We start from the raw sequence: 27,651 nt of genomic DNA, 5'->3' as shown, positions 1-27,651 counted from the left end.
TCACATAATTATAGTAACTTCCACTGACTCAAATAAATCTGTGTATGAGATTCACATTTTTACTGATTCTGGTCGAGAAAATAGTGGTGTTCATCCTCGTATTTACAAGCAGCACTGAAACACCCCGAGTTTTGGTAGCTTGTTGCATCAAGCTACCTTTCTGCTAGGCGAGAAACAAAGAGATATAAATAGCTCTAAATTTCTTGGTATCAAATGTGGCTAGGCCCACAGACGCTTTCTGTCCTCCCAAGTTACCCTAGATAAAATCTCCAGTGGCCTTCTAGACCTTTTACAACCCCATCGCATGGGCAATCTGTCATTTATTCCTACTAATCTGGGTTGAAAATATGCCTGGAATTCAGTCCTTTCTTTTCATTTCCAAGGCCAATGCCCAAGGTCAGACCCTTATCTCAAATCTCAACTAGTACAATTGCCTCTTAACCAGTTTCACTATGTCTTATCTTTCTGTTTGTCCAATCCATCATTTACAGGGCTACTGACTTCTAAGAGAAAATAAAGACTGTATTTTATTTATCCCTTGGACCTTCTTCCCTTCCCTTCTGTCCAGGCCCTAAAATAATTGTATAAATTATTCTATGCATGCCATTTTTTATTTGAAAAATCTGTCATGTTACCCGTTGGTTTCAGAAAAAGTTCAAAGAGTTTACTCTGCAACTCGGTCATTAGGTTGTCAATCATACTATCCTTTAGCACAATATCCCACCACTTTTCCCCTGGTCCAGTCATACTGAACTACTGAGTATTCTGGAAACACAAGCAGCAAGTATTTGTAAGACATGTTCTCCCTCTACAAAATTCACTTTCCCTTGGCTTTACTTACGAAACATCTCTTAGTTCTTCAAGGGTCAACTTTTAAGTATCCTTTCTACCAGGAAATCTTCTCTAATACTATTCTCAGACTAAAGTCCTTCATCTTCTGTACCCTCAGCGGACTTTCTTTATTCTTCCATTTTGACATTTGTATTACTTTGCCTCATTTTATGCTAAATTTGGTGTAGGTCTATCCAGTTATTAGACTTCTTTCCTAGTAATGAGGGAAGAGTATATTTTACAGTATTTCAGAATGAGGTTGTCTGTGTCCTCTTTTATTCCTCCGGAAGATTCTTGTATCCTCTATATTTAGCAAAATGTACATAGCACATAACACATGCTCAGTAGATATTTCTTGAATAAATAATTACCCAATGAACTAAATGTTATTTGAAGACAGGTATTGTACCTTATTCATTTATATTTCTCACAGTGACTAGAAAATACTGAGTAAGAAACTGCTATAGGTTGAATAAAATATTGGCTTAGACTGACCTCTTGGGTTACTGAAATATTTGGCTAAACCTAGGACAATCTGTCATTTCTTCATTTCAAAAAGGTTTACTGAGTATCTTATTTATGCCAAATCTTATTCCAGGAGCTGGGAACAGAATTGTAAATAAGGTCAACCATACATATGTTGAAGTGGAGGACAATTGTCTAGCCAATAAATCAGTACCCTCCACCACAAAAAAATAAATAAATGCATAAAGTTTTTTCTTAATTCTTGAACTCGATTCTCAGTTATACAAGCTTGAAACCCAAGAGTCATCTGTGGTTTCTCCCTGTATCTTACTTCCACCGTCATTTGACAAAACGTAAATTGCTACCACTGGATAATGGTGATGGCGATGATGATGATGACGGCGATGATGATGATGGCGGTAGCGTTATTCTCCTCCTCTAAAATTTCAATGCTGTTGTACAAATTCAAGCCCTCATTTTGCCTTTTTTGGAACAACAAAAATTGCTTTCTAACAACTCTTTCCATTTTCATGTTTCCCATCTCTAACATTCCTTTTTAGTACTGCCAGAATAATTTTCTTAAAAAGCAATGATATTATATATTACAGCTCTGCTCACAAGCCCTCAATGGTTTTGCACTGTAAACACAGTACAGGGAGAACATTGTTCAGATTCTTTAGTCTCATACTCAAGAATCTTCCAAAACTGACTTCCAGTTTGTCTTTCCAGTTCATTCACACTATTCTTCCCACAATCTAGACTCCCACAAAATTAGCTCTTGAGTTTGTATCTTTGAACCTTTCATTTGGTACATTTCCATTTATTTTTTTGAAATTCTGCCTATATCTCGAGGCCCAATTCAGGGATCTTAATTCATCTCTGATTTTTACCTTCTGTATATGAAAACTCAGTATGCTTTGTGCTTTTACTCCTTAAGCTTACCTATTTCTACCTCATTTTTGATTATTTATAAATATCACTTATGTATCTAACAAGAGTGTATTTAATCATTGATTCAATAACCACTTAATAGGCACTTACTGTTTTTCCATTATTCCAAAGCACCTAAAACATATCATATACATAGTAAATATCAAAGTTTTTGGTACAATAGAGGCAAACTCCCAAATTAGAAAACAAATAATTTATGGGTTTGTATAAAGATTAAGTGATATAATACATGTAAATTTATAGCATTTCTTCAATAAATGACAGCTATTACTATGATAAAAAAGGTACCTAAAATTAAAATACCATTTTTCTAAATATGAGCAATAATCTCTACCAAAGAGATACAAAAGAATGGTAGAAAACTATATAGCTCATCAAATGTTAAGCATGTATGAAAGAAGGTGGGTAATTAGTAGAAAACGGAATCAAATAAAAGCTAAAAAAATATTCAAATTAATATAGAAATAATTGAATCAATCTTGCCCACTTCAATTTATGGATGTACCTATCATTTTGAGATACAAATTCATAAACATACACACATTACGTCCATCAACTGGAAGTTATATACAGTGTCAACATTTATTGAAATAAGACTCACAAGGAAATTATTTCACATTTAATAATTTTTGTGAAATGTAATAAAAGTTTATGTGATGAAAAAAAAATTTTTCCTTTCTTTTCTAAAGAAATAGCTTTATAATATGATTGATGCCTGCTATTATGGGTCTATATTTCTATTTCCTTATTTTAGAGTCATTTCAAAAATATAAAAATATATTTAAAGTATTTCCAGTTATACTAAAAAAAGATAAAAGGTGATCATTTATAGGCAATCATATTTATGATGACAGACTCTCAGAAGGCAACTGCAAACATAAATTTTAAATGCTTTTTGGAAAGAGTTGAGAATAAAAACATTTACATAATTTCTTAGAAACCTTGGCTTTTTATTGCTGCACTTCAATATTCCCTCTGGGCAAAGGAGCAGCTACTTCAAACATTTATTTGATAATGGAATGTTTGATTTCTTTGTTTTCCCTTCCTAATGTGGGTAGGTCTGTTGTTTTCACTCTACAGCAATGGACTATATTTTAAAATTTGAATTGGCTCGCTACTGATAATAAAAAATGGTTTTGTTTTGACAGATTAAATAAATACACCAGTGCTAGCGGTAAGCATATAAATTACATAAATATACTATATTATTACAAAATGGTCCATCCACTTATCAGTCATCTTTGATAACAGACCTGCCACTTCATAATAATATAACTGGTGACTAATACCAAATGTCTAAACTTCTACTTACCTGCCTATCCACTTCTGGTAGCAAAAGCAGGAGGTATTGTTGAAAATGCTGAGGTAAGGAAGCAAACGTATGTTTATTTATTAATGCCCTTAAGTTAGTGTTGACAAGAATAGATCCTGGGGTTTCTATGTCAATGTCCTCAGCTTTGGTCCATTTCAAGTGCCCTGTGATAAAGAAGCAAGAGGCATGAATTTACTACAGATTGGGAAAATCATGTATGCATACACACTCATGTATATATTGAACATATACGAGTATACATGCATATATATACATATACGCATATATGTATTCATAAATATGTTTAATTCTATCCCTTATATAAAGGATATTTCAGAAGGAAATCTCCAAAGCTTCTTTTTCTGTCTTGCCTGAGTTGTCTTTAATTTTTATAATACATACTTCAATCAATACTATGTATATTTTTAACTCAAAGTAGCATCAGGTCTAGATAAAGAAGTATTTTTGATTATGATCTTCCGACTAACTAGGATTTTAAAAAACTTTATAGAGCTTAAGAGGTAACAATTACAATTTCTGTAGATTCTACAAGACCTAGGATCATTAATAACAGTGCTGATAATTTTAATAGAGATAATGGTAGCACTGATAGCTGTGAGCTCCCTGTGTCTAGTAAAGCACTAAGTGCTAGATTAGTTCAGAAGATTCTTATCCAAGTTATTTTGGGAGTAATAACTTAAAAAGCAATCGTTTACAGAAACATTACCTGTGAGGTCTGAAATACCAGTATGTTTTGAAGGATAATTGTACAACTCAAGGCACCCTGACCTCCAAAAGAAGGCTGTATGCACAGCTCACAACTTGAAATTATGAAACACAAGAAAATAATCTACCATGAGGGACAGTCAGCTGAAACATCAAATGGAAGAATTACCACTCTTAGTTATTTGAAGTAAGAGAACCTCTTGAATGTGATTGTAATAGAATATGTTTGAAACCGAGGGCCTATGAGCTATTTCCACATCAATGACTGTTTTGGTAAATACAGTTTTATTGGAACACAGTCATGTCCAATTGTTTAGATATTGCCTAGGTCTGCTTTTGCACTACAATGCAGAGTTGAATGGTTGTAACAGAAATCACATGATCTGCACAGCTTACAGTATTTACTCTCTGGGCCCTCACAGAAAAATTATTGGTTCTTGTTTTAAATAATTACAGACAAAAGAAGGAACAAAAACCATTATTAAAAAACAGGACACTCTGATCAAGACATAGGCAAATTTGAAACAGAACCAGTTAGAACTTCTAAAAAAAAAAGTGTTGGAGAGGTTGTGGAGAAAAAGGAACCCTCATAGACTGCTGGTGGGAATGTAAATTGGTGCAGTCACTATGGAAAACAGTATGGAGATTCCTCAAAAAATTAAGAATAGAATTACCATATAACCCAGCAATCCCTTTTCTGGGTATTTATCCCCAAAATCTGAAAACATTTATCTGTAAAGATATATATACCCCTACGTTCACTGCAGCATAATTTACAGTGGCCAAGACATGGAAACAAGCAAAGTGTCCTTCGACAGATGACTGGATAAAGAAGATGGGGTACATATATGCAATGCAATATTACCCGGCCATTAGAAAAGATGAAATACTGCCATTTGTGACAACTTGGATCTTGAGATTATCATGCTAAGCAAAACAAATCAGACAAAAAAAGTCGAGAACCATACAATTTCACTCATATGTGGGATATAAAACTGAAAGCAATAAATGAACAAGACAAACAAACAAAAACTCAGACACAGACAACAGTTTAGTGGTTACTAGAGGGTAAGGAGGGGTTAGGAGAGGGTAAGGAGGTCAAATATACGGTTACAGAAGGAGACCTGATTTTGGATGGTGAACACACAATGCGATATAGATGATGTACTACAGAATTGTACACTTGAATCCTCCATAACTTTATTAACCAATGCCACCCCAATAAATTTAATAAAAGAAACAAAAAAACAAAAAAATTAAACAATATTCAATTGAAACAGCAGAGGAAAGAATTATCAAATAATTAAAATATAGAGTTGATGAAAATATCTAGAATGCAGCATAAAAATGATGTGTCAAAAAATAGGAGAGAGAAGAAATACAAGGAATGAAATAGCAGTAAGAATGCACATCTATCGTAGTTGCAGAATGAAAAACCACAGACGCCAGATGGCAGAGGCAATATTTAAAAAGCTAATGGCTGAAATTTGTAGAATTGAAAAAATGACAAGAGTCCTCAGGTTAAGTAATACACCAAATCTCAAGAAGCGTAAATTCCCATTTGATGTGTTGAAATCACAAAACATCAAAAACAAAAAGAAAATTTAGAACAATTTTGAACAAAAATAGGTTACCTTCGAAGGGATGATAATAAGACACACAAACCTTATCATCAATAAGTAACAGATGACAGTGAAATATCTTCAAAGGGCCAAGAGAAAATAAGTGTCAATTTAGAATTTCATTAATAACAAAGTCTATCAAAATAGCAATGATACAAGAACATTACAGCGTCTAAAATGAAAACTCTATCCCTTAGAGAATCCTGCTGAAATAACCACTAATTGATGTTCTTAACAAATAAAGAAACTAAAACAAAGAAGCAATGAGTGGGTAGCAGAGGAAATGTAAACTGAAAGACTAATAGACACAAGTAACTCCAAATAGACATTAACGGTGAAAATTAATAACTAATGATAATTAAAACAAAGTGGAAATAAAATTGTAGACAATAATTGCATGCAAGAAGAGAAGGTGTAATTGAAATGAGAACTCTGTAGAACCCGGGCATTGTTTGGTAACATGAGAGATACAGACTAGTGCTTTACTTTGTTAAAAGTAAAGTAGCCATTGAAAGAAATGAAAAAGACTCATAACTTCCAAATAAATGCATGGAAGGAAAACTCAATCCATCAAATGGAAGGCAGAAAAGAAATTTAAATCAAGACCAATACAATCAAAATAAATATAATGGATTTCCATACTAGATTTAAAAAGTAATACAATCCAATTATATGCTGTTTACAAGAGATATACTTAAATATCACATGGAATGGATAAAAATGAGATAAACTAAGAAATACTAGGCAGACATTCAAAACAATAAAAAAAGTAATACTACAATATTAACATCAGACAAGATAAACAAAGTTAAAAAAACATATTGGGCATGAAAAAGATCATTTCTTAAGTGTAAAAAGAAAAATTCATTGGGAAAATATAATGACTTTAAGCCTGCATCCATTTAAAAACCATAGCATTCAAAATCTAAAATCGAGAGAATTAAAAAAGATAAATTGGTATTGCACAATGCTAATGGAAAGTCTTAAAAACATTTTATCAGAAATTGAGATATCAGACAAAAAACTTGTTTTAAGAATACAGAGGACTTTAACAACTCAATTCTGAACCAATGAATTTGACATAGAGCACTGCATTGAGCCCTTAAGAGAAAGTAATTTTTTTTGTCGGCACTCAAGGAACAGTAAGAAAACAAAAACAAAACAAAACAAAAACCTGACCAGGGAGTCTCAACAAATACTAAAGAATAACAAAACTGTGTCTTTCTGTCCACAGAGAAATAAAATTAGGTATCAATAACACAAACACAGCGACTCTCCAATTCTCTTATATCCATTATACATTTGAACTTTCAAAAGCACACTTCTAAGTATTTCATTAGTTAAAGAAAAAAATCTACAATAAAAGTAACAAAATCTTTAATTCTAAATAATGTCAAAATTTGTAAAATACAACTCAATTGGTTTTAAGGTAAATTGTACAGAGTGGAAAAAATATTGAAAATTCAAGTGTTATGTGTACAAATCAAGAAGTTAATAAATGAATGTGATAATACAAACTTAAGAAAGAAGGCAGGGAAGATTGTAAGAATAAGACTAGACATTCATGACATAGAAAAAAGCACAATGAAGATCATCAAAAACAAAAAAAGTTTTTCTTTTTTTAGACTAACAAAATAGGCATAGCTCTAATGAGAGGTGACATAAATGAACATGAATAGGAATGAAAGGTAGGGACATAATTTGAGATATCGTATAAATTTACAAAGCAGATACATTATTAAAATTAGATTTTTTTATTTATTAAATTTATTGGGGTGACACTGGTTAGTAAAATTATAGAGGTTTCAAGTGTACATTTCTATAATATATCATCTATATATTGCATTGTGTGTGTTCACCACCCAGAGTCAGTTCTCTTTCCATCACCATATATTTGATAAAATTAGATTTTAAAAAGCATAATATAATATTATGACTTCAGCCAATATCTTTGAAGACAGATAAACTATAAGTTTATGCATTTTCAAATTTAATTTAAAAATAGAAAACCTGAATAAATTTGTAAAAACTTAAAAAAAATGGATAAAGAGACAAGCCTCCACCCCATATGCACACAGAGTACTTATCATAAATAGCTCTAAAGTTGAATTTTACCAATACATCAAGAACTCTCACACCATTTCATTTTATACACATTTCAGTGACGTAAAAAAAGAAAGCTCTGTAATTCACTTTATGAAGTTAATATAACCTTTATTCCAAAATAAGGATAAACAAAAATAGAATGAGAGAAAATGTATTAGCCAATCTCACACAGAAAAGTACAAAAGTTGTATGTATTTAGATACAGAAGTTGTATCTAATCTGACAAACTCCTAATATTTGTTGAGTCAAGGTAATGGATATGTAAAGGTCTGCTTTATTAGCATCTGTATTTTTCCAAATGGTTGAAGTATTTCACAATAAAAAAAAAAATTGACCACAGTCAGAGAAGAATTAGGAAGAAGACTTCTTTTCTCATCAGAGGCAAAGGTAAAACCTAAAGGCAGAAATGTTGAAAAACATAGGAAAGGAATTTGCTTAATTCATTTTTATGGCCTAAATATTCTCAATATTAAAGAATTGAGGTCATTTACCAAGAGTGATTCTGATTGGGAGGGGTGTTGGCAAAATGAAAAAAAACTGAAAAACTTTTGAAATATATGTTATGAGCAATGTGAAAAGTATATGCTGTTAGTTACTATTTAGTATGGTTCAAAATCTTTAATAAGACTATCATAGAAAAAACAGAAAAGATTCACAGAGCTATCTAGTCTTTTATGACAACCAAATGAAGATCTATTTCAAAAGTGTCCATCTAAGAAAATGTATGTTTTATAATTTTGGAACAAAAATGGAGCAGATGAATATATTGCTAAATTTGTTGCCACACAGAATGTTTAATTCCTTTTTAATTATCCTTATGCACTTACTCTTAATTGGCTTAAGAACAATCCAATTATATCTGATTGTATTATCTTGTTAAAGCTGTTACCTCATCTCCCTACAGTATTCACAAGAAGAAAAAGATGTAGTAATTTTAGTGTCTAATTCCTGGACACCAGAGTGTAAAGTAGTTGAAGTTGAAAGAAGGAGGGAAAAGAAGCAACAATTGCCAAATTGCCACAGTGAGGGTCTATGCTATATAAAAAGACACTAGGTTGACCCCAAGATAAAAATCATGGGAATGTGTCCAATTAGGGTCATGGAAATTCTCTATTATTTTGACCAAAGGGGATTGGAAGCACATCAATTTGTGGACAGGTTGCAGACTCTGGAGCTGTTGTTGATCAGTAGGTAGTCTGCTGGCTGAAAGACTCATATTTCCCAGAAGGGGACCTACACACGATTTATGCATAAAATGCACAAACACAGAGACATAGTAGTTACACAGAGGGAAGGAGAACACGCCAGAGGCTGACCAGGGCCTTTTGTTACAAGAGGAATGGCCCAAAGAAATACAGAAAGAGTACAAAATGAAAGATTTCTTCCTTGTCTCAAAGAAATTAGAGAAGGAGGATTCTGAAAGAACTGAGACAAAAAACAGGCTTTCAAAGAGTCAAGTCTAAGAGAAAAAAATTTTATCAGAGGATAAAATCTAATCATCTACAACATGAATCCATATAGACTTCACAAATGAAGAAACTGTGTAAAAAGTCTATTATAGTACTTGAGTTAATGAATTAAGGAAATTCTGATTACAAAATAGAATATAATTGTTAACAACTTTGATCTTTAAAAAATAATATAAATAACAAAAACATGGAAGTAGCAAGGACTGTAAGTGTAATTATTTCCCCATCCTTTGTAATATATTGTCTAAAGTCAAATGAGTAGTTAAAAAGTTAAAATGATACACATATTTCATATTTCATATTTTTAACATCTTTGGAGAATACTTTTAGATATGACTATATCTTGTAACAATGTTTAGTTAGCAATTTTCTGGTTTTTTTTTCACTTCTGTTCTTTTTTTATTATTCAGTCTAAACAATTAAATTTAATACTTTTAATTAAAATGGTGTAATACAGTTTTTCTAAGATGATCTCTGGCTATACATACACATGAAGAGATGTCAAATAACGTTTATAAAATACTAGAAGAAATTATTTTGCATGACAGATTTAGGGTTATTCAAATTTTATTTTCATTTTTCTGCGTTAACTTATTTTAAAAGTATATAACATTTTACAAAACTAGTAAAGTCATAATTCTTCACTACAAAAAGCTGAAACCAAATATAAAATATATTGGAATGAATCCCAGAAGTTGGGCTCAGCAAGGACATTTATTACAAAACCCTCAGAGAGACATCCATTAGAATCTCAGATTTGTTTAGCAGGCACTTTTGAAACTCCTACTATGTGATATGGTAGGAAGAAGTATAATTAAACACTGGTTTAGATAAATTATCCCTAATTTAAGGAGCTTTTATTTTAGTTAGGGGAAAATGTGAGAAATTAACACAAAACTAGTGGTAAGAGAGAATATCATTAAACATCTTTTAAAATATGTTCACAATCCATCCTCTAAATGCCCTGAAGACTGTGAAATTATAATGTACCAGGGTTAGCTCAGAAAATGCCATAGGGGAGGTTTTAAAACTCTTTTGCTAAGATAAGGAGACAGGATATTAAAACAACTGATTAGGCAAGAAAAACATGTACTTCAAACCCCATTTTCACCTACCTTTCATCTCACTGGATGTGGTTTTGACTGCCTGATTATTTGGTAGTCTAATATTTACTATTTTAATAATTTTCAAGATATAAGATACAAAGGAGCTTTGTAGATATTGTTAGTATTTGATTTTATGCATATAAAAATAATGTTTTCTACAATGCATGATTAAGAATGGTAGAGGATTAACAAGGTTTTGTTTGTTTTTTACCATAAAATCATTAAAGAAATATTCTATAGATCCATTATTTTTTTTCAACTGCACTCACTTGCCCCATGTTACCATGCCTATTCAGTCAGATGGCTACTCAGAGAAATATTTTCATATATATAGCCCTGGTTAAGAACGAACAAAACAAAATAAAACACCTATGTCAAAAGTAATGGGTTCCTATGCTGAGTGATATATTTCTTATAAGAATTTCAGGATCATGATCAGAACTGGAATGACTGAGGGATACTGAAGCTTTCTCTCTCTCTCATATATGTATATATATATATATACTCATAGTATGCTCCTAGTGCTCTCCAAGGAAGATGGTATATGAAGGGATCTGAGGTCTGTGGTATACCCTTTACTGTAGGGTCCTCAGGGAAACACAGTGGGGTCCATTGTGTGCTGGGCTACACACATGAGATCCCAAGACCCAGGTGAAACCTACATCTTGAATAGGGTGAATATTCTGCAATTTGACAAATTAAGTAATTGCCAGAGACCAAAAGGAAGTACTTAGGGGACAATTGAAAGTATTTCGTATCCTGCTAGAGAAATCGCATAATGAAGATAAAAATTTAGATTTACATTCTAAAGTCGGATTTTGACTAGATTTCAGAATTACCAATTTAAGACAGAAAAGACTTTTTTGCATTTGTTTTAATTCAGAATGGTTTCAACAGGTTAGGACTTACATACAGTTACCTCTACCTAGAGTGGGCAAAGAAGGTTGAAACCCCATTTCTGAAACTGTACGAATTAGACGTCTAACTCTGGCGAGAAAAACAGGTAACAGAGAACCAGATCTCCCTGTCTAGTTGGCTAAGGTCTGTTGGGTGGGTTCATCTTTCTTTGCATCAGTTCTGCGGCTATAAATTGGTTCACAATGAATGACCTTTCCCAAGAGCACCGGATCATTTTTATTCAAGGAGCTGTTTACTATGCTGAAACTTACAGGATGCCTCATACATCCAAACTTAGTAGCCCATTCAGTTACTTATAAATAATTCATTCAAAATTTATTCAGTACCTACTAAATAAGAGGGATATAATGGGTGTGGTGAGAACCTCAAAGATGGATAGGAAGTTCACTGTTCCCAAGGAATTAACAACTTAATAGCAAAGAAGGGAGTGCAAAATGTACATAAATGTGCCTTACAGAGTAAATAAATGCCACCCTGACTCTAAAATGCTTCAGAGCATGTAGAATCTTTTACTGTGTAAAAGTCCTAAGGTCACAGAACATCAAAAATATTAATTTCCAAAAGAGACATGGGTTACTGTCTGGATGGTTACATTTAAGTCTCTTTCATTTTACATTTTTTGACTTTTCATTTTACAGTATTGGGCATATACTGGAGCCTTAGTAAGTACTACTGACTTCATTTCCACAAAATAAGCCATTCCACCCAGCTGCTTGCTAGGTTAGTCAGTTACTCATCATTCTGTACGAGTATCACCTTTAGTTGACTTTTGACAAATTTTTTACCTTAATTGCCTTTATTTAAATCTCACCTTTTCCCTCAGTCTGTTTAATTTTAAAGAATCAGGCAGGAAATCTTACAGTTGATCACTCTCTGTCTATGTGTAACTAGTGTTACCTGCATTTAAAGACCTACGGAAGACTCCTGATGTCATAGAGAGCCACAGTGCTTCTCAGTGGTGCCTAGAGGTCTACAATATGGCTAGATGATTTGACAGTCAGATCATATTCAAGATTAATGGTTTACAATGCCTTAGCTTGTTCTCTTAGCTGTGTCGTTTATGGATAAATCACCTTAATCTTCTGGGCCTCAGTTTCATCAGCTTAAAAATGGAAATAATTCTACTGTACATAATTGAATCAAGGACTAACAGAGATAACTTTTGTCAAAATACCTAGACCATTGCATTAAATATGATTTTACTTTTCCATTCCTTCATTAAGGTAGCTTCACGATTTTTACTACTTTGTAGTCTTAAAGCAAGCAGGTGAAAAAGAACAAAATGATCTCCTTTATCACCTTTTTAATTTGTGAACAAGTCAGCTAAAATACTATGACAATACAATTTTTAACATGTAAGGTGTTTACTGGTGGGCAAGACTTCTAGGTAAAAATTCGATTACAAGAGATCCTGACTGAAGACCTGGGCACCTGAGAGGATCTGATTACCTAGTACACACTCTTGTTGACTTCCAGTCCTGAAGTGAGCTAAGTAATTACAGAGGGTGGGCCCTGTGCCTTGACTTTTCTTAAATTCATGATATGACACTGACTTTACAGAGGTTGGCAGCAGACCATTCTTCTGGTAGCAGTCAGAAGGTCTCTGACTTTTAATTTAGTTAGGGTATCATAACATGGCTTGTTTTTTAAAGGACATTCTTTACATATCATTCTCTCATTACAGTTTTGCATTTCAGTACTTACAGTTTTGTAAGTACATTACTCATATTAAAGTATTTACTTTACAAAACCCAAAAGGCTGGAAGAAAAAAAAAACACATCAGTATATGTGTAAGTGTGGTTATACACAAACACATACTCATACATTTTTTGGCTACACAAAAACTAGAAAATTATTTAGCTTTGGGAATAATGCAAACGAAGTAATTATGCTACATTTAAAGAATTTAGAACAAAAATAAATCTGTTTCCCCAAAGAGATCTTATCTAAGGATATATAAATCCAATTCAAAGGCTTTTTATTGAAAGTATGTTCCTAGGATTTAGCATAATTCCTGGTATACAGTAAGCAATCAATAAACCTTTACTAAAAAATCAAAATAAATGGGTCAAAATCTTGCTTGAACTTTACAAACAGACAAATTCTGCAAATAAGAACTGCCCTAAGTTGCCAAGAAAATCAGTGGCAGAACCAGTAATAAAGTTCAGGCCAATAAACTGGTAGTTTCTATCAACCATTTTACAAAATGTTACAATGATCCAGGTCATTATCATTACCCTTACTCAGAGGTGAAATAACTAAGAGAAATGAAGCTATTCGGTCCGGACATCCAACAAGCAGATTCAGTAGAGAATTGCAATGTTCAGCCTAGGATAGGTTTATTTTCGTCTTTTTAATTCTCATACTCCTTTTTCCCTGATTGCTGCCGTTGGGTTCCTTATGAAAAGTTATCAGGAAGGAAATCTTCAGGAGAAAACTTGGTGCTGACTTGTAAGACCCCTGGACTGTGTCTCCCACACTTCTCAGCAATTTTACACTATTTTTCAGACAAGCACTACTGAGTATTTCAAGCAGCACAGATGAAAAGCAAGGTAGAACAGTTTTACTGCAGCGGACCCCAGTGACAATGTACTCTCCAGTTCAATGAACTCTTTATAAAAGTTGTATTTTTTTTCTCCCAGTACAGCATATTCCAGTAAAATGAAATCCAGTTGCAGGAACAAAACATTGTACATTAGATAGAATCATGACTAAGCAGATAATTACTGAAATACATATATCATTTTAAATTTCTTATCTTTAGCCCCTGCTTCATCTAGTGTCATTCACAAATTTAGCAATATTTAAGCAATATTTAATATTTAATAATCTTAATGCTTAATATCATTCTGTTATAACTACATTTCCTTATTTAGCACCCTTTTGGTTTAGAAAAATTGGAAAGATTTATTTTTTTTATTTAAACATCAAAAATTTTGAGATTTTCTATAATTTCATTCAAAAAGATATAAATCTCTAAAATGTGAAATGTCACAATCTATTGAACACTCACCTAAACCAGACTTTTTTAATCGTTTTAAGTGCTGACTTGTTTGTTTTCCAGTGGGAGATTTTTGTCCATGTTTCATTTCTTTATCTGAACTGTCTGCTTCACCATTTTTAGATTCAGATCCTAAAAAAGGAAATAGTTATTATGGCATCTTCCTCTTGCTGTCCTTGAAAAGAAAAATCCAAAATTGTTTTAAAAACTGTAGATATAATCTCGTTTCTAAAAGTTAATTCACTACCTTTGGGCACAATCTGATTCCTCTACTGGATACAAAGAGAAAAGCCCAATAAATCAATCCATCAGAACAAAAAGCAAGAACAGATGGCCTAATAGTGGAGTCAAAAACACGTTCACTGATCTGATAGCTTTTAAAAGAAACACTCAGGTCTTTTGTAAAAATACACGAATAAGCTTCAACAATAGTATATCATTTAGAAACAATGCAAGACAAGGAAAAAGAGGCTTAGAGAGAGAGAGAGAGAGAGAGAGAGAGAGAGAGAGAGAGAGAGAGATCATACCTTTATCAATAACTTTATGTTGAAGTAGGAACAGAAAATGCAAACATCAGTCTATAATAAATAGAATGGTACATAGCTGATAAAGTGACAGAAGGTAAATTAGAAAAGGTCAGGGCTGCACTGAGGTGAGAAGAATGTTGCCAGAACACAAAAACTAATAAAGGATTCCTGATTTTGCAGCGGAAGACTGCAAAACAAATTCACACTCACAGAAGAACTGCTTTTGATGGCATTACACATCAGCATGTGGTCCACCATTAAAGTTCAACATTCAAACAAAAGCCAATGCAACAAATAAAAAATCCACCTAGCAGTACCACACATTTTGTTACACCTATTGACATTAGAAAATGAAGTCCTTTGATGAGGAGTGAGCTGGTGCCTTTTTTAAAGAGGGAAATACCTATTTTTTTTGGAATCACTGAAAAAGTCAAAGGTATGAAAAAAATAAACAAAACCTCATGTAGAAATATTATTCAGTTGCAGAGAAAATGCATGACATCTCTCTCAGTGAGAAAGTTTCCTCTGGGAAGAAACTGGCCAAGCATACCATATTTTAGCTCTTTACCTGAAGGCGAATCCGACTGCTCATCAGACACCTTTAATGGTGTCAAAACAACGCGAGGAACAGTCTTGTTTACCATCATTGAGACTCCATTTCTTCTCTTCTGCTGCTGCCTCAAAGCCTACAAAACATGATAATAAAATATAACATAAAAATATAGCCAAAATGATTTCTCATAATTGAATTAAATGATCCATTTGTCCATGATTAGATAGAACCTCTTAAGAGACTTAAATTCCACAGAGTTACTAATTTGTCAGGATTCTTAATAGCCACCTTTATATCATTTTTCCCTCAAAAGCATAAAATCAGGCTTTGGGAAAGGGTATAAACCTGAGACCATTTTTGGTATAATTCTGAAAATAAAGCAGCACCTAAAGGTTTTTTTTCTACCTTAGCAGTATGGCTTGAAAGTCCATGGAATTTGAAACCATGACTCCCAAGTAAAATAAATGTAAAATAAATGTTTCGAGACCAGGATAAAAATATATGTGTCTGCACTTCTCTTGCAGGTGCGTCCTCTCCAGTGCACTGCTCAGTCAATCAAGTTAACACCGAGTGTCATCAGTATGTACAGCAGGTAAGGACTACAGTATTGATGCACTCACTCAGCCGTGGGGAGCGCTGCACAAAATCACTGAACATGGCAGGAATCATTTATTTCTGTGAAGGGAATCAGTCCTAATCTTGGAAACCTTGCAGCACTTGGCTTCTGTCTGCTTGACTTTGGGCATTAACCTTCAGAACACGAACATGACGGCGTTCTGGCAAATCCAGGAAAAAAATACCTGATAGAATAAATCTCAACAAATAGGAGTGCTTTTTGTTTCACAAATGAATCAACCATGGTGATGATAATGTAAAAAAAAGACATTTGAAAGTTTTGAAATACAGCTTATCTAGCTGATCACTTTACACCAAAAATTACATATAATAAAAAGGATCTTAAGCACACAAACTGAAGAGACATTAAATTCACTATTAGAGGTATGCTAAAATTCCTCAAAAGGTTAAAAGGCTGACCACAGACAGTCTTAAACCTTTTTATTCCTGGTTTCCATGTAATTTCTACCAATGTTACATAACATCTCAGTTACTTGATTAATGTTTTTTAACCAAGAGTTGTCACAATCTCCTGAAATACTGCATTGATTATATATCCCTTTGCTGTCAGAAATTATGCCATTTTATTTGCAAAAGGGTATTAGTTAAATGTCCAAATTGTTGATCATAACATTTAGTAATCAAATAATTACAGAAATGAAAAATTAAATACCAGTTAAAGGAAAGAAGGCATATTCAGGTAAGATTCAAAACCAGAATGGAAAGTGAATGGCTTGGGAAATCTATTACAAATACTTGTGTTGCTAATGATAATATACACGTAGGATGTCTTCCCTTCAATTATTAGATTTATTGAGCTTTTATAAAGTACCAAGCACTACATCTGGTCAAGATGGCAGAGTAGGTAAAGACTGTGCATATCTTCTCTCATGACCATATCAAAATTGCAATGAAACAACAGAAGAACCATCATTGAGAATCCCCTTAAGTTTAGCTGAACTGAAGCCCTACAACTAAGGACATATGGAAGAAGCCACTTTGAGACTGGTAGGAAGGACGGGCTTGTCACCTGTGTATGACCATTAAAAATTGGGAGGGATATCTCAGCTGCAGAGGTCCCCTCTAGAGAAACGAGGGGTCCCAGCCCCACACCAGGCTCTCACACCAGGGTTCCAGTGCCAAGAAGGTAAGTCTCCATAACTGCTGTCTGTGAAAACCAGTGGATATTGTGGCTTAGTGAGATGGAGGGCTGCTAGAGTCCCAGGTGGTCCTTTTAAGGGGTCCAGACATGGACTTACCGACAGACTCACTTGCTCTGAGCTCTAGCACTGGAGCAGCAGATCAGGGACATACAAGGAGGAACTGGATTGTCTGGCTCCAGAGCAAGGGTTAGAGGGGCAGCTTTCTACCAGACAGAAGAGCTGACAGAATCCACCATTTCTTTGTTGAGCTGTCCCCACTCCCAGTATGCAGACACAGGTGGCTGCCATATCTAATCTCCATTGACCTGACTAACACTGTTCATTCAACCTGATTCCCAGAGACCCCGCCCCACCCAACTTTTGTGCCTACCCAAGCTGCTTCCAGTGGCTTTTCTGTATAAATGGTTTGTCTTAGCTCATGCTGCAGACTTTCCTAAAATCTCTCAAAGGTTCACAAAACCCAAAGAAGTAGCATCTGGTTTTGGCTTTGTTCCATACCTCTGGCTGAGCAGTCCTAAGTCCAGCAATAGTGACAGCCAACCTCAGTTCACGGCTTGGCCTCTCGAAGCACCTCCAAGCCCAGAGCAAAAGGCAGCCATCTGTGCATTTCTTTGTGGTTCATGCAAGGTGGCCCCAGGTAGGACAAAGGCTGTGGCTGAACTTGGCCTGTGGCAGGGCCCCTTCCCAGGAGGCTCCAGGGGTGGAACACCTGGAGGCTAGCTTTGCACAGAGCCAGAGCATCACCCAGTTAACTCCAGGGACAGCACACCCAAAGGGAATACTGAGCAGGGACCAGAGCCCTGCTAAAACGAATCCTACTCCATAGGGTCAGCTCCAGCCCAATAGCTCCTCCACTGTAGTCATGGTCAGTCCTCATAACCAATCAGCCTCAGGAATAATACTTCCCATTGACATGCATACAGCAACCAAGGCTCAACTATAACAGGAACGTACACACAACCCAAACAAGGAACACACCTTGAGTACCCAGTTCAGCAGGAACACTGTACCACTGAGCCCCACAGCATACCTACACATAAGGCCACTCTATTAAGACCAGGAGATAAAGCAGTCCTACCTAACATATAGAAACAAACACAGGGAGGCATCCAAAATGGGGAGACAAAGAAACATGTCCCAAACAAAAGAACAGAGCAAAGCTCAGAAAAAGAACTAAACAAAATGGAGACAAAGCAATCTATCAGATGCAGAGTTCAAAACACTGGTAATAAGGATGCTCACTGATTTCAGGGAGAACTTCAACAAAGAAATAGGAAACATAAAATTGGAGATAGAAAACAAAAAAGCAGTCAGAAATGAAGAATATAATAACTGAAATGAAGATTACATTAGAGGGCAATCAACAGTAGATTCGATGAAGCAGAGGACTGAATCAGCGATTTAGAAGAAACGTAGCAAAAAAGACTCAAACAAAACAGCAAAAAGGAACCAAAAAAATAAGGCTAGCTTAAGGGGCCTCCGGGACAACATCAAGTGTGCCAACAGGTGCATGATGGAGGTACCAGAAGGAGAAGAGAGAGAGCAAGGAACTGAAAACCCGTTTGAGGAAATCATGATCAAAATATCCCTAACCTGGCAAAGGAAATGGACATTCAAGCCCAGGAAGCACAGAGAGTCCCAAACAATATGAAGCCTGGGGGCCCACACCAAGATACAACATAATTAACATTCCTAAAGTTAAAGACAAAGAAAGAATCTTAAAAGCAGCAAGAGAAAAGCAGTTACATACAAGGGACCTCCCATAAAACTGTCAGGTGATTTCTCAACAGAAACTTAGCAGGCCAGAAGTGACTGGCAGAAATTATTCAAGGTGATGAAATACAAGGGCCTACAACCAAGATTACTATACCCAGAAAAATTATCATTTAGAATCAAAGGACAGATAAAGAACTTCACAGACAAGAAAAAGCTCAAAGAGTTCATCACCACCAAAGCAGAATTATGAGGAATCTCAGAGGGATTTTTTTAAGATCGGAAAAAAAAAAGAGAGCAAATCAAAAATATGAATAATAAAATGGCAATAACTACATATTTATCAACAATTACTTTCAATGTAAATGGATTAAACGTTCCACTCAAAAGATAGTGTAAATTAATGAGTAAGAAAACAAGACCCTTACATAGGCTACCTACGAGAGACTCATTTCAGATCAAAACACACACACAGACTGAAAGTAAAGAAGTGGAAAAAGGTATTTCATGAAAATGGAAACAAACAAACAAAAATCTCGGGTAGTAATACTTATAGCAGCCCAAGTAGAGTTTAAAACAAAGGCTATAATAAGAGACAAAAAAGGACCCAGTAATCCCACTTCTGGGTATTATCTGCAGAAATCCAAAACACTACTTCGAGGGGACATGTCCATCCATATGTTCATTGAAGCATTGTTTACAATGGACAAGATGTAGAGGCAACCTGGGGGTCCATCAAAGGATGAGTAGTAGATAAAGAGTAGGTGGTACATATATACAATGGAGTATTACTCAGCCATGGAAGGGAATGGGTTCTTGCCATCTGCAGCGGCATGGATGGACCTGGAAGATATTGTGCTGAGTGAAGTATGTCAAGCAGAGAAAAAGACAGATGTAATGTGATTTTGCTTCTATGGGATTCTAAAGAACAAAATAGACAAACAAACAACAGAAACAAACTCACAGATATAGAGAACATTTTGATAATTGCCAGATGGGAGAGGGTTTGCGGATGGGTGACAAGGGGGAAAGGATTAAGAAGTACAAACTGGTTCTAACAAAGTAGTCAGGGGGCTCTAGGGTCTAGCAGAAGGAATATATTCAATAATGTGTGATAACTATGTAGGTGTCAGATGGGTTCTACATTTATTGGGGTGATAAATGAAAGTGGAGTTGGGGTCACAGTGAAAAGGTGAAGGCATTAAGAAGTACAAATTGGTAGTTACAAAATAATCACAGGGACATAAGGTAAAGTACAGGGAATATAGTCAATAATATGGTAATAACTATGTATAGTGCCAGGTGGGAACTAGACTGGTCAGGGGGATCATTTCTTACATTATATAAATGTTTAACTACTATGTTGTACACCTGAAACTAATATAAAATAATACTGAATCTCAACTGTAATTGAAAATAATAAAGGGAGGAGGGCAAGAGGAATAAGAGGTCCAAATTTCCAGGTATAAAACAAGTAAGTCATGGGGATGTAATATACAACATGAGGAATATAGTCAATAATATTATGATAGTGTGGTACGGTGACAGATAGTTGCTGGACTTATCATGGTGATCACTTCTTTAGGTATATAAATGTTGAATAACTATTGTGTATACCTGAAACTAATATAATAGTACATGTTAGCACTATTTTAGTAAAACTATTTTTTTTAATTTAAAAAATTCAATAGGACTGTGAAGAGAAAAAATGAAAAATAAATAAAGTACAGGCACTGAAGAGGGACAAGAGATACAAAAATGAATAAGATGTCATCCACTGTCCTCCTCACCTTTAGCTTGCTGTCAATAATACATTTAATGAAAGTATGTGCGCTATAAAATATTTAAGACATTTGCTCTTTCTTTTAGCAAGGTGTGTGCATAATTACGTAAATTTCTCTATCCTTGCGTAAGAACACAAAGCACTTTATAGACATTAACTTAACAATTTAATAATAAAATAGAAAGAGGCAACACAGTGCCTTAAACTACAATTAAGTCCATCTCTGCCTACTAGGTAAGATTTCACAAAACAATAAAACCTATACAAAGAGTGACAAGTTTTTAGGAAATCTGTATCCTAGATCTCAAAACTATTTCCCTTGGCAATCTAAATAGGCATTTAAAAAATATTTATTTTATGCCACAGTGGTGAGGTGTCTTTTGGAAAATGTCGGTTAAAAAAAAAAAGAGGTGAAATAAAAGGTCTAGAAGCTGGAATCATAAAGTCAAAGACATGGGCATGCCTTTTTATAGCATTTGTGGTAAATAATTAAAGTAATAAAAATTTCATCCTCAAAGTTTAGAGCTGAGAAGAGTCTATCATAGAAAAATCAGTAGTTGAATACAAAAGAAACCATGATAGAAATAACATAATAATAAGAAATCCCATAGCTATTTTTAATTTTAAAGAGTCAAGGTTGAACTTAGGTAGGGATAAAGCAATGCTAATCAATATTGAGCCCATTTCAATTTTTTCTTCTGACAATGTATTTCCTATTCGGAAATTTGAATGATGTTTTCATATGATATTTTTAAAAATACTGAAATGCAACCCTGTGCCTGCAGGCGACCAATACTAAATGCCCACCAAAGAAGAAAAATGATTGTGCTAGGTGTATGAAAAACATACATACTCTTTAGTTTTATTTCCGAAAAACAAGCATGAAATTTGACCCCAAATAACTTTTCTAGGGACAAATAGACAAAAATTGGAAAGTCTGCTTACTGTGATGCTAGTCACAGCAGTAAAGCAGCAGGCTATCAGGTAAAATCTGGGGAGCACTGGGGTGCAGCTATCAGAAGGGGCACCTTGATTGTACTTACTAGACCCACAGTCATTTTAGGCTCCTTGAAGACTCCAATTCACTTTCTAGAAAGGATTTATTTGAATCTGGACAATCAGGACATCCTCCAAGCAGATCAGGATGTGGATGGACGGGGAAAAAACAATGCTGATTCGACTGAGGTGGTTGGGATAGTTTGGACTGGCTCCTAGCAAGAGAACTCTTGTATTTGTCACGTCCATGAGGCAGGTTGTATAGTGAATCCTGCCTTATATTATTATACATATTAATATGTTTCTTATATTCTTGGTCCCTTGTTGTAGGGCTCGCATCCTACAAGTAAAAAAACTAGCTATTCATGTTTTTGTTGCTGTTGTTGTTGTTGTTATGTAACTATACTCTTCAACCACCTGCACACTCACCTCTCACACATATATTGCTTGTCAACTCCTCCCAATTCCTTGTAAAATGTGCAAGGTTTTTAGGACCACATCGGCTGGGGTAAGACAATGACGGAGGGGGTGGCTGAAGTGAGTGGGAACACACAAACCCCCATGGAAGGGGCGGTAACAGCTCAAGAGAACCAACACAACTGGATTTTTAAGATTTTTAGACGAGTTTTCCTATTTTTAAACAATGTGCCAGACAACACCAAGATGAATCTGAGCCAAATTCATCCTGAGGGCACCAATCTTTGAACTTACTAAACACCATTCCCAATGCTCCTCACCTCCTCAAATAAATGCGTCTGACCACTGTCCAAAAGAGGTAGCAAAACCTGCCTCTTCTAATGTGCTGATTTGCAGAAGAATGGGGAGCTGTCTTATTGAGAATGTGATACAATGGTTAAAGTGAGGTAGCAGAGTCAGAGAAAGACTTAACCAGCCAGGTGATGCAGGGTAAATAATTTGGGTAAAATGTCCCTGTGAAACAGAGCCAGTAGTGTTGGTAAGAGGTTTTCAGTAGGAAATCCACAGTGCTATTTGTTATATACAGTGTTTCTTCGAAAATAAGACCTAGCAGTACAATCAGCTCTAATGCGTCTTTTGGAACAAAAATTATTATAAGACCCAGTCTTATATTATATTATATTATATTATATCATATTATATTATACTATATCATATTATATAAGACCCGGTCTTTCATTACAGTAAAATAAGACCAGGTCTTACATTAATATTTTTGCTCCAAAAGTCACATTAGAGCTGATTGTCCGGCTAGGTCTGATTTTCGGGGAAACTCGGTAGACTACTAGAAGATGGTCAATGACCATCTGGCCTTCTCTCAGTAAGTCCTTTGAAGCTGTGTCTAGCACCTCTGTTCACTACAGGGTACACTTGCATCTCGTCATCCTCCACTCTGATCTTTAGCTAAAATTCTAAGAGAACAAAAAATTCCTCCTTTATATTGTTACGAATATAATAGAAGTTAAATACAATTTAACTTGTAATGATCTAAGTTTGGTTATCCCACAACCTGGAAAATATAAATCCATGTGACAGATTAAGAAAATAGTATTAGAAAGGCCACTGTAGTTTGGTCATGGAAGGTTCGTTCTGCATAAAGGTACCATGAAAGGGGATATATTTTTTGTTGTGATGACAACTTGGAGTGAGGGCAGCTTTTCCTATTCCACACCAAAGGTCTAAATTCATCCTGGTGGCCCTGCTGATTGATCTGTAACATAGTTTCATTTTGACATTAATCTTTTCGTAATAAGTCTTACTATATTAGTCTAGATTCATTTTATCCGAATGACATCAAACAAGCACCTCTAACTACTCAAGCCTTAGCCATACATTGGGAAGTTAATAAAATAGCTTATTGAGCAGCTTTAAATCCTGTAATTTCAAATCTAGAAAGAAGTAATATCAAAACCTAAATAAACATGCAGATGGCAAGTATAAATGCTGTCGACCATGAAAGAATGAATGTACCTTCAAGTTGCCCACATGTATAATGTCCTCACGTCCAAACTATACAGAGCGCACCGGCCTTGCCAAGTGTAATACTTCCAGGTACCATCAGTATGAAATAAATTTACAGGCTTAAACTTGGAAATAAACTTACTTTTTAAAGGAAACAAACATATCAGAGCTAAACCAGTCTGGGAAAACTAAAGATCACATCATACATGCATTACAATTCTGGGTCGAAGGGAAAAGAAAGAAATCAAAAGACTCTGACTCAGCATACTTTTCTTTAGAGATATATTGCATTATTCTCTTATAAAAAGAGACAAAAAACCTTTAGATAAACATTTCACTTTTTAAACAGAAAGCTTGTCAGATAACGCTACAAATATGAAATGGTTCTCATTTCCACCCTAATGAAAAATAAAAGAAAATCTGAAATCAGAGGCTTTTGTGTTATCTTGGAATTTGCAATAACCAAGTAATGCCTGCTTTATTTTAGTAGAGAAACACAATAACGTAACTTAAGAATGCACTGAATGCAATAAGCACTTCACTGAAAAATCTGAAAATATCACATGCTGTGAATGCTAAAATAATTACAAATACACACATATGAAACAGCTGGCTGTGTCAGGCTCCAACAACTTGCATCGTTGTTAGTGCACTAAATGCCAACACCCACGTTCAGAAACTGCTATCATGCAACATAACCTTTGGAATTTCACAGTATTGGTCAAACAGATAAAGCTAAAGCAAAGCACCAAGGATATATCTGTTTTGTAATATGAAGGGGGAAAAGGATGTGCAACTTTATGAATAAATTCCATTATACCACCCGAAATAAATGAAGCAAAATAAACCAACAGAAACAACATAGAAAGGTTCTGTTCTCCTCCACCAGGTTACCTCCCATAACTGTCCTCATCCTTCTTTAATCTTTCATTTGAATCAGCTGTTTCTCAACAGCCAAAATTTAATCTTTCTTAATTATCCTTCTTTAAAAATCCAAAATCTGATCATTTCACACCTTTTAGGATCATTAAAACTAAAATAATGATGCAGAAAGACAGGGAACGAGGTAATAATCAGCAACCTGCTATTCTCCACAAGCTTCTAAATAGGCTTATTCTGAGTATCCTTATTCAGAAGGAAAAAAACACCTACTGAAATAGTAATATATTATTTAAGCAATTATACCCAATATATGATGTAAACTAATGTTTTGATGATTAGAAAGTAGAAGGGACCCAGGTATTTAGGAACAATGAAAATAGTCAATAGCCAAGGGGCAGGCATTATATCCTCCATACTGTCCAGCCTATAAATACACTGTAGTCAACAGTATTGCAAAGGAAAATAACCCACTCTCTACAGCAACATGCTTCAGATAGGAGTGGGGATGGGGGCTCAAGTGGGAAATATGTCTGGCTTGTTTTGCATGGAGGTTTGTTTTAAATTATTATTTTTCACTATACTTATGCTTATGAAGCTACTGGCTTTTTGTTGTTTTCATGTACTTCTTTGTAAGAATCCCACTGGCCAGTGCATACTTGAAATACCAAAGCCCTACTGACGCACAATATACTTTCAGGAAAATGATAAGAGCTAATAAATTTGAGTGTCTACCAATAATATATGCTGATACTGAACATAGTCTGTATTTGGAAATAATATTCTTAATGACTACCCTGTTTTCCTTTCCTTATACTATATGAATACTCAAGAATGTAAATTTCTGTGGATAATGTAAAAAATCCATATGCTGAAAGGCAGTATTAGTTAAGAGGGCAGTATCTGAAACGATGCTTCTGGGTTCAAAAGGCATCCCCAAAATTTACTCCCTGGACAATCTTGGGCAAGTTATCTAACTTCTCTGGGCCTTAGTTTTCTAATTTTAAAAATAGGGATACTAGTACAAACTTTAAAGGATTTGTATGACTAAATGGCACAGTACCTCTAAAATGAATAGCATAATGTCTAGAATTCAGAAGAGTAAATGTCAGCTAATATAATTATTATTAGGGTTATTCAGCTGGCCCTAACGTTCAGGAAATTATGATTTGTGCATGTAAAATACACACAAAACATATATTCACAAATATAGAACACATATATATGGATATATATGGATATATATATACACTTACAACGAATTCTACATGGCCATTCAACTATCCAAAGGAAAAGGAAGCTGCAGATTTGCTGAGGCTACAATTTAAAATGCCTCACGTTCAGTCAATTTTTGAAATGCTGTCTTAAGAAATTCAGCAATTACAGGGAATCTGAGCAAAATTCTGCAAGGACAGCTTTTCTTCTAAATGTATTTCTAATATGAATTTGATTATTAATCAAATATTAGCATATCTGCTATATAGTGTGCCATATTCTCCTGGTAATGAATTTGTTACTTGATTATACAATAGCAAGTTTTTAAAAATTAATAAATATCTCTTTCAGGACATTAAGAATTTTTCAGAAAAGATTCTTAAAACAAGGCTTAAATCCTAAGCAAATAAGGGGCATTTCTTATGAACACATGCTCTTCAATAAACAAGCAAAAAAAAAAACAAAAAACACACTAACTCAAAGTTGTGTAACACTTTAGTAACTGTAAAAAATGTTTAAATGATACGAAATCAAACGGAGAAAGTAAAAAATAGTGAGACAGGACAATATAGAGATGTGAATGTTTATCTTTACATTCCCATATAGGAAAATTTCATAGTATGCACATTTTCTAAATCACTGCTCTTCATAAGTGAGTTTCACTTATGATCACATTCATGTTTCTTAAATGCTATGACTACAACTTTCCAGTTTTGTATCTTTCGTCCTGTCCTGGTTAGTAATTTATTACCTGCATCCTATTTGCAACTTGAACAAGCCTTTCTTAGGCTTTCCTACCATCTGATGCACTCTTTATTTCAGCTACTAAAATGGGGTCTCAACACTGAATTCAATTTTGTTCTTTGGCATCTAAAACATTTTACAACAGCAATGATATAAATGGCAAAGATTATTTGACCTATGTAGGATGAAACACTGTTACTACTGTAAATGTAATCCCAATGAATGGAAATACTGCAATTTCAATAATTACTACAGAATAAAAAAGTAACATAATTCAGTATAAAAATGTTAAGTCTCTTTCCTAAATTACCTTGTATGAAGTAGAGGAGGAGAGTTGGAATATTCTAAGTCTAGGAGACTGGATGTGAATATTAAGAAGTTTTACAGATTGGTGGGACTTTTAAAGAAAATTTTAACTTTATTTAAAAACATGGTTTCTCTTTGCTTGGTATAAATACCATATCACTAAAATGACACTAGATTTGGTAAAGGTCAGGAAGGGGTTAAGGTGGAGATGGTCACAGAAGCATCAAAATAAAAATGTAAGAGCAAAGCACTTACACAGGGGAAAGCCATGAATTCAGGATTAAATATGTGAGCCTTCCATTTATTGACATTATTAGCGTTACTTACCAGCATGCCCTGTCCCCATCTAACCGTATTATCACTGCCTTTTCTTGCCCGCACAGTTCAGCATTTGCCAGTGTGGCAGTAGTAGCTAACCTTTACTGAGTGATTATCACCACATGCTTTCAATATATCACCTCACATAATTTTCAGATCATTCCCATGTGAAAGATACAATTATTTTCCACATTCTCTAGGAAAGGGATTTGAGATTCAGAGAAGAAAAGTGGCTTGCCCAGAGTTACACAGTGAATAGCAAGGATTGGAACTAGGGTACGTCATACCCCAGAGTACAGTCTTATGACCATTACCTCCCACCACTAGACAAGGACACACAGGTCAAAACAGCTTATGTAACATTAGGATGATACTGCAAAGTCAACCTCAACT

General features: G+C 34.6%; 1 protein-coding gene across 1 annotated transcript in view; it reads right to left on the bottom strand.

Moving 5' to 3' along the window:
• The window catches only part of ASXL3 (ASXL transcriptional regulator 3), a 168,107-nt gene that overhangs the window by 56,602 nt on the left and 83,854 nt on the right, over positions 1–27,651 (bottom strand). The window contains 3 exon segments of the mRNA XM_033135636.1: positions 3,560–3,723; positions 14,521–14,640; positions 15,604–15,721. Coding sequence (XP_032991527.1) covers positions 3,560–3,723; positions 14,521–14,640; positions 15,604–15,721 — 402 coding nt within the window.

This window comes from Rhinolophus ferrumequinum, chromosome 19 (assembly GCF_004115265.2).
Source record: "Rhinolophus ferrumequinum isolate MPI-CBG mRhiFer1 chromosome 19, mRhiFer1_v1.p, whole genome shotgun sequence".
Taxonomy (NCBI): Eukaryota; Metazoa; Chordata; class Mammalia; order Chiroptera; family Rhinolophidae; genus Rhinolophus; species Rhinolophus ferrumequinum.
The sequence above is the reverse complement of the archived record's forward strand: the minus strand, read 5'-3'. Positions and strand labels throughout refer to the sequence as shown.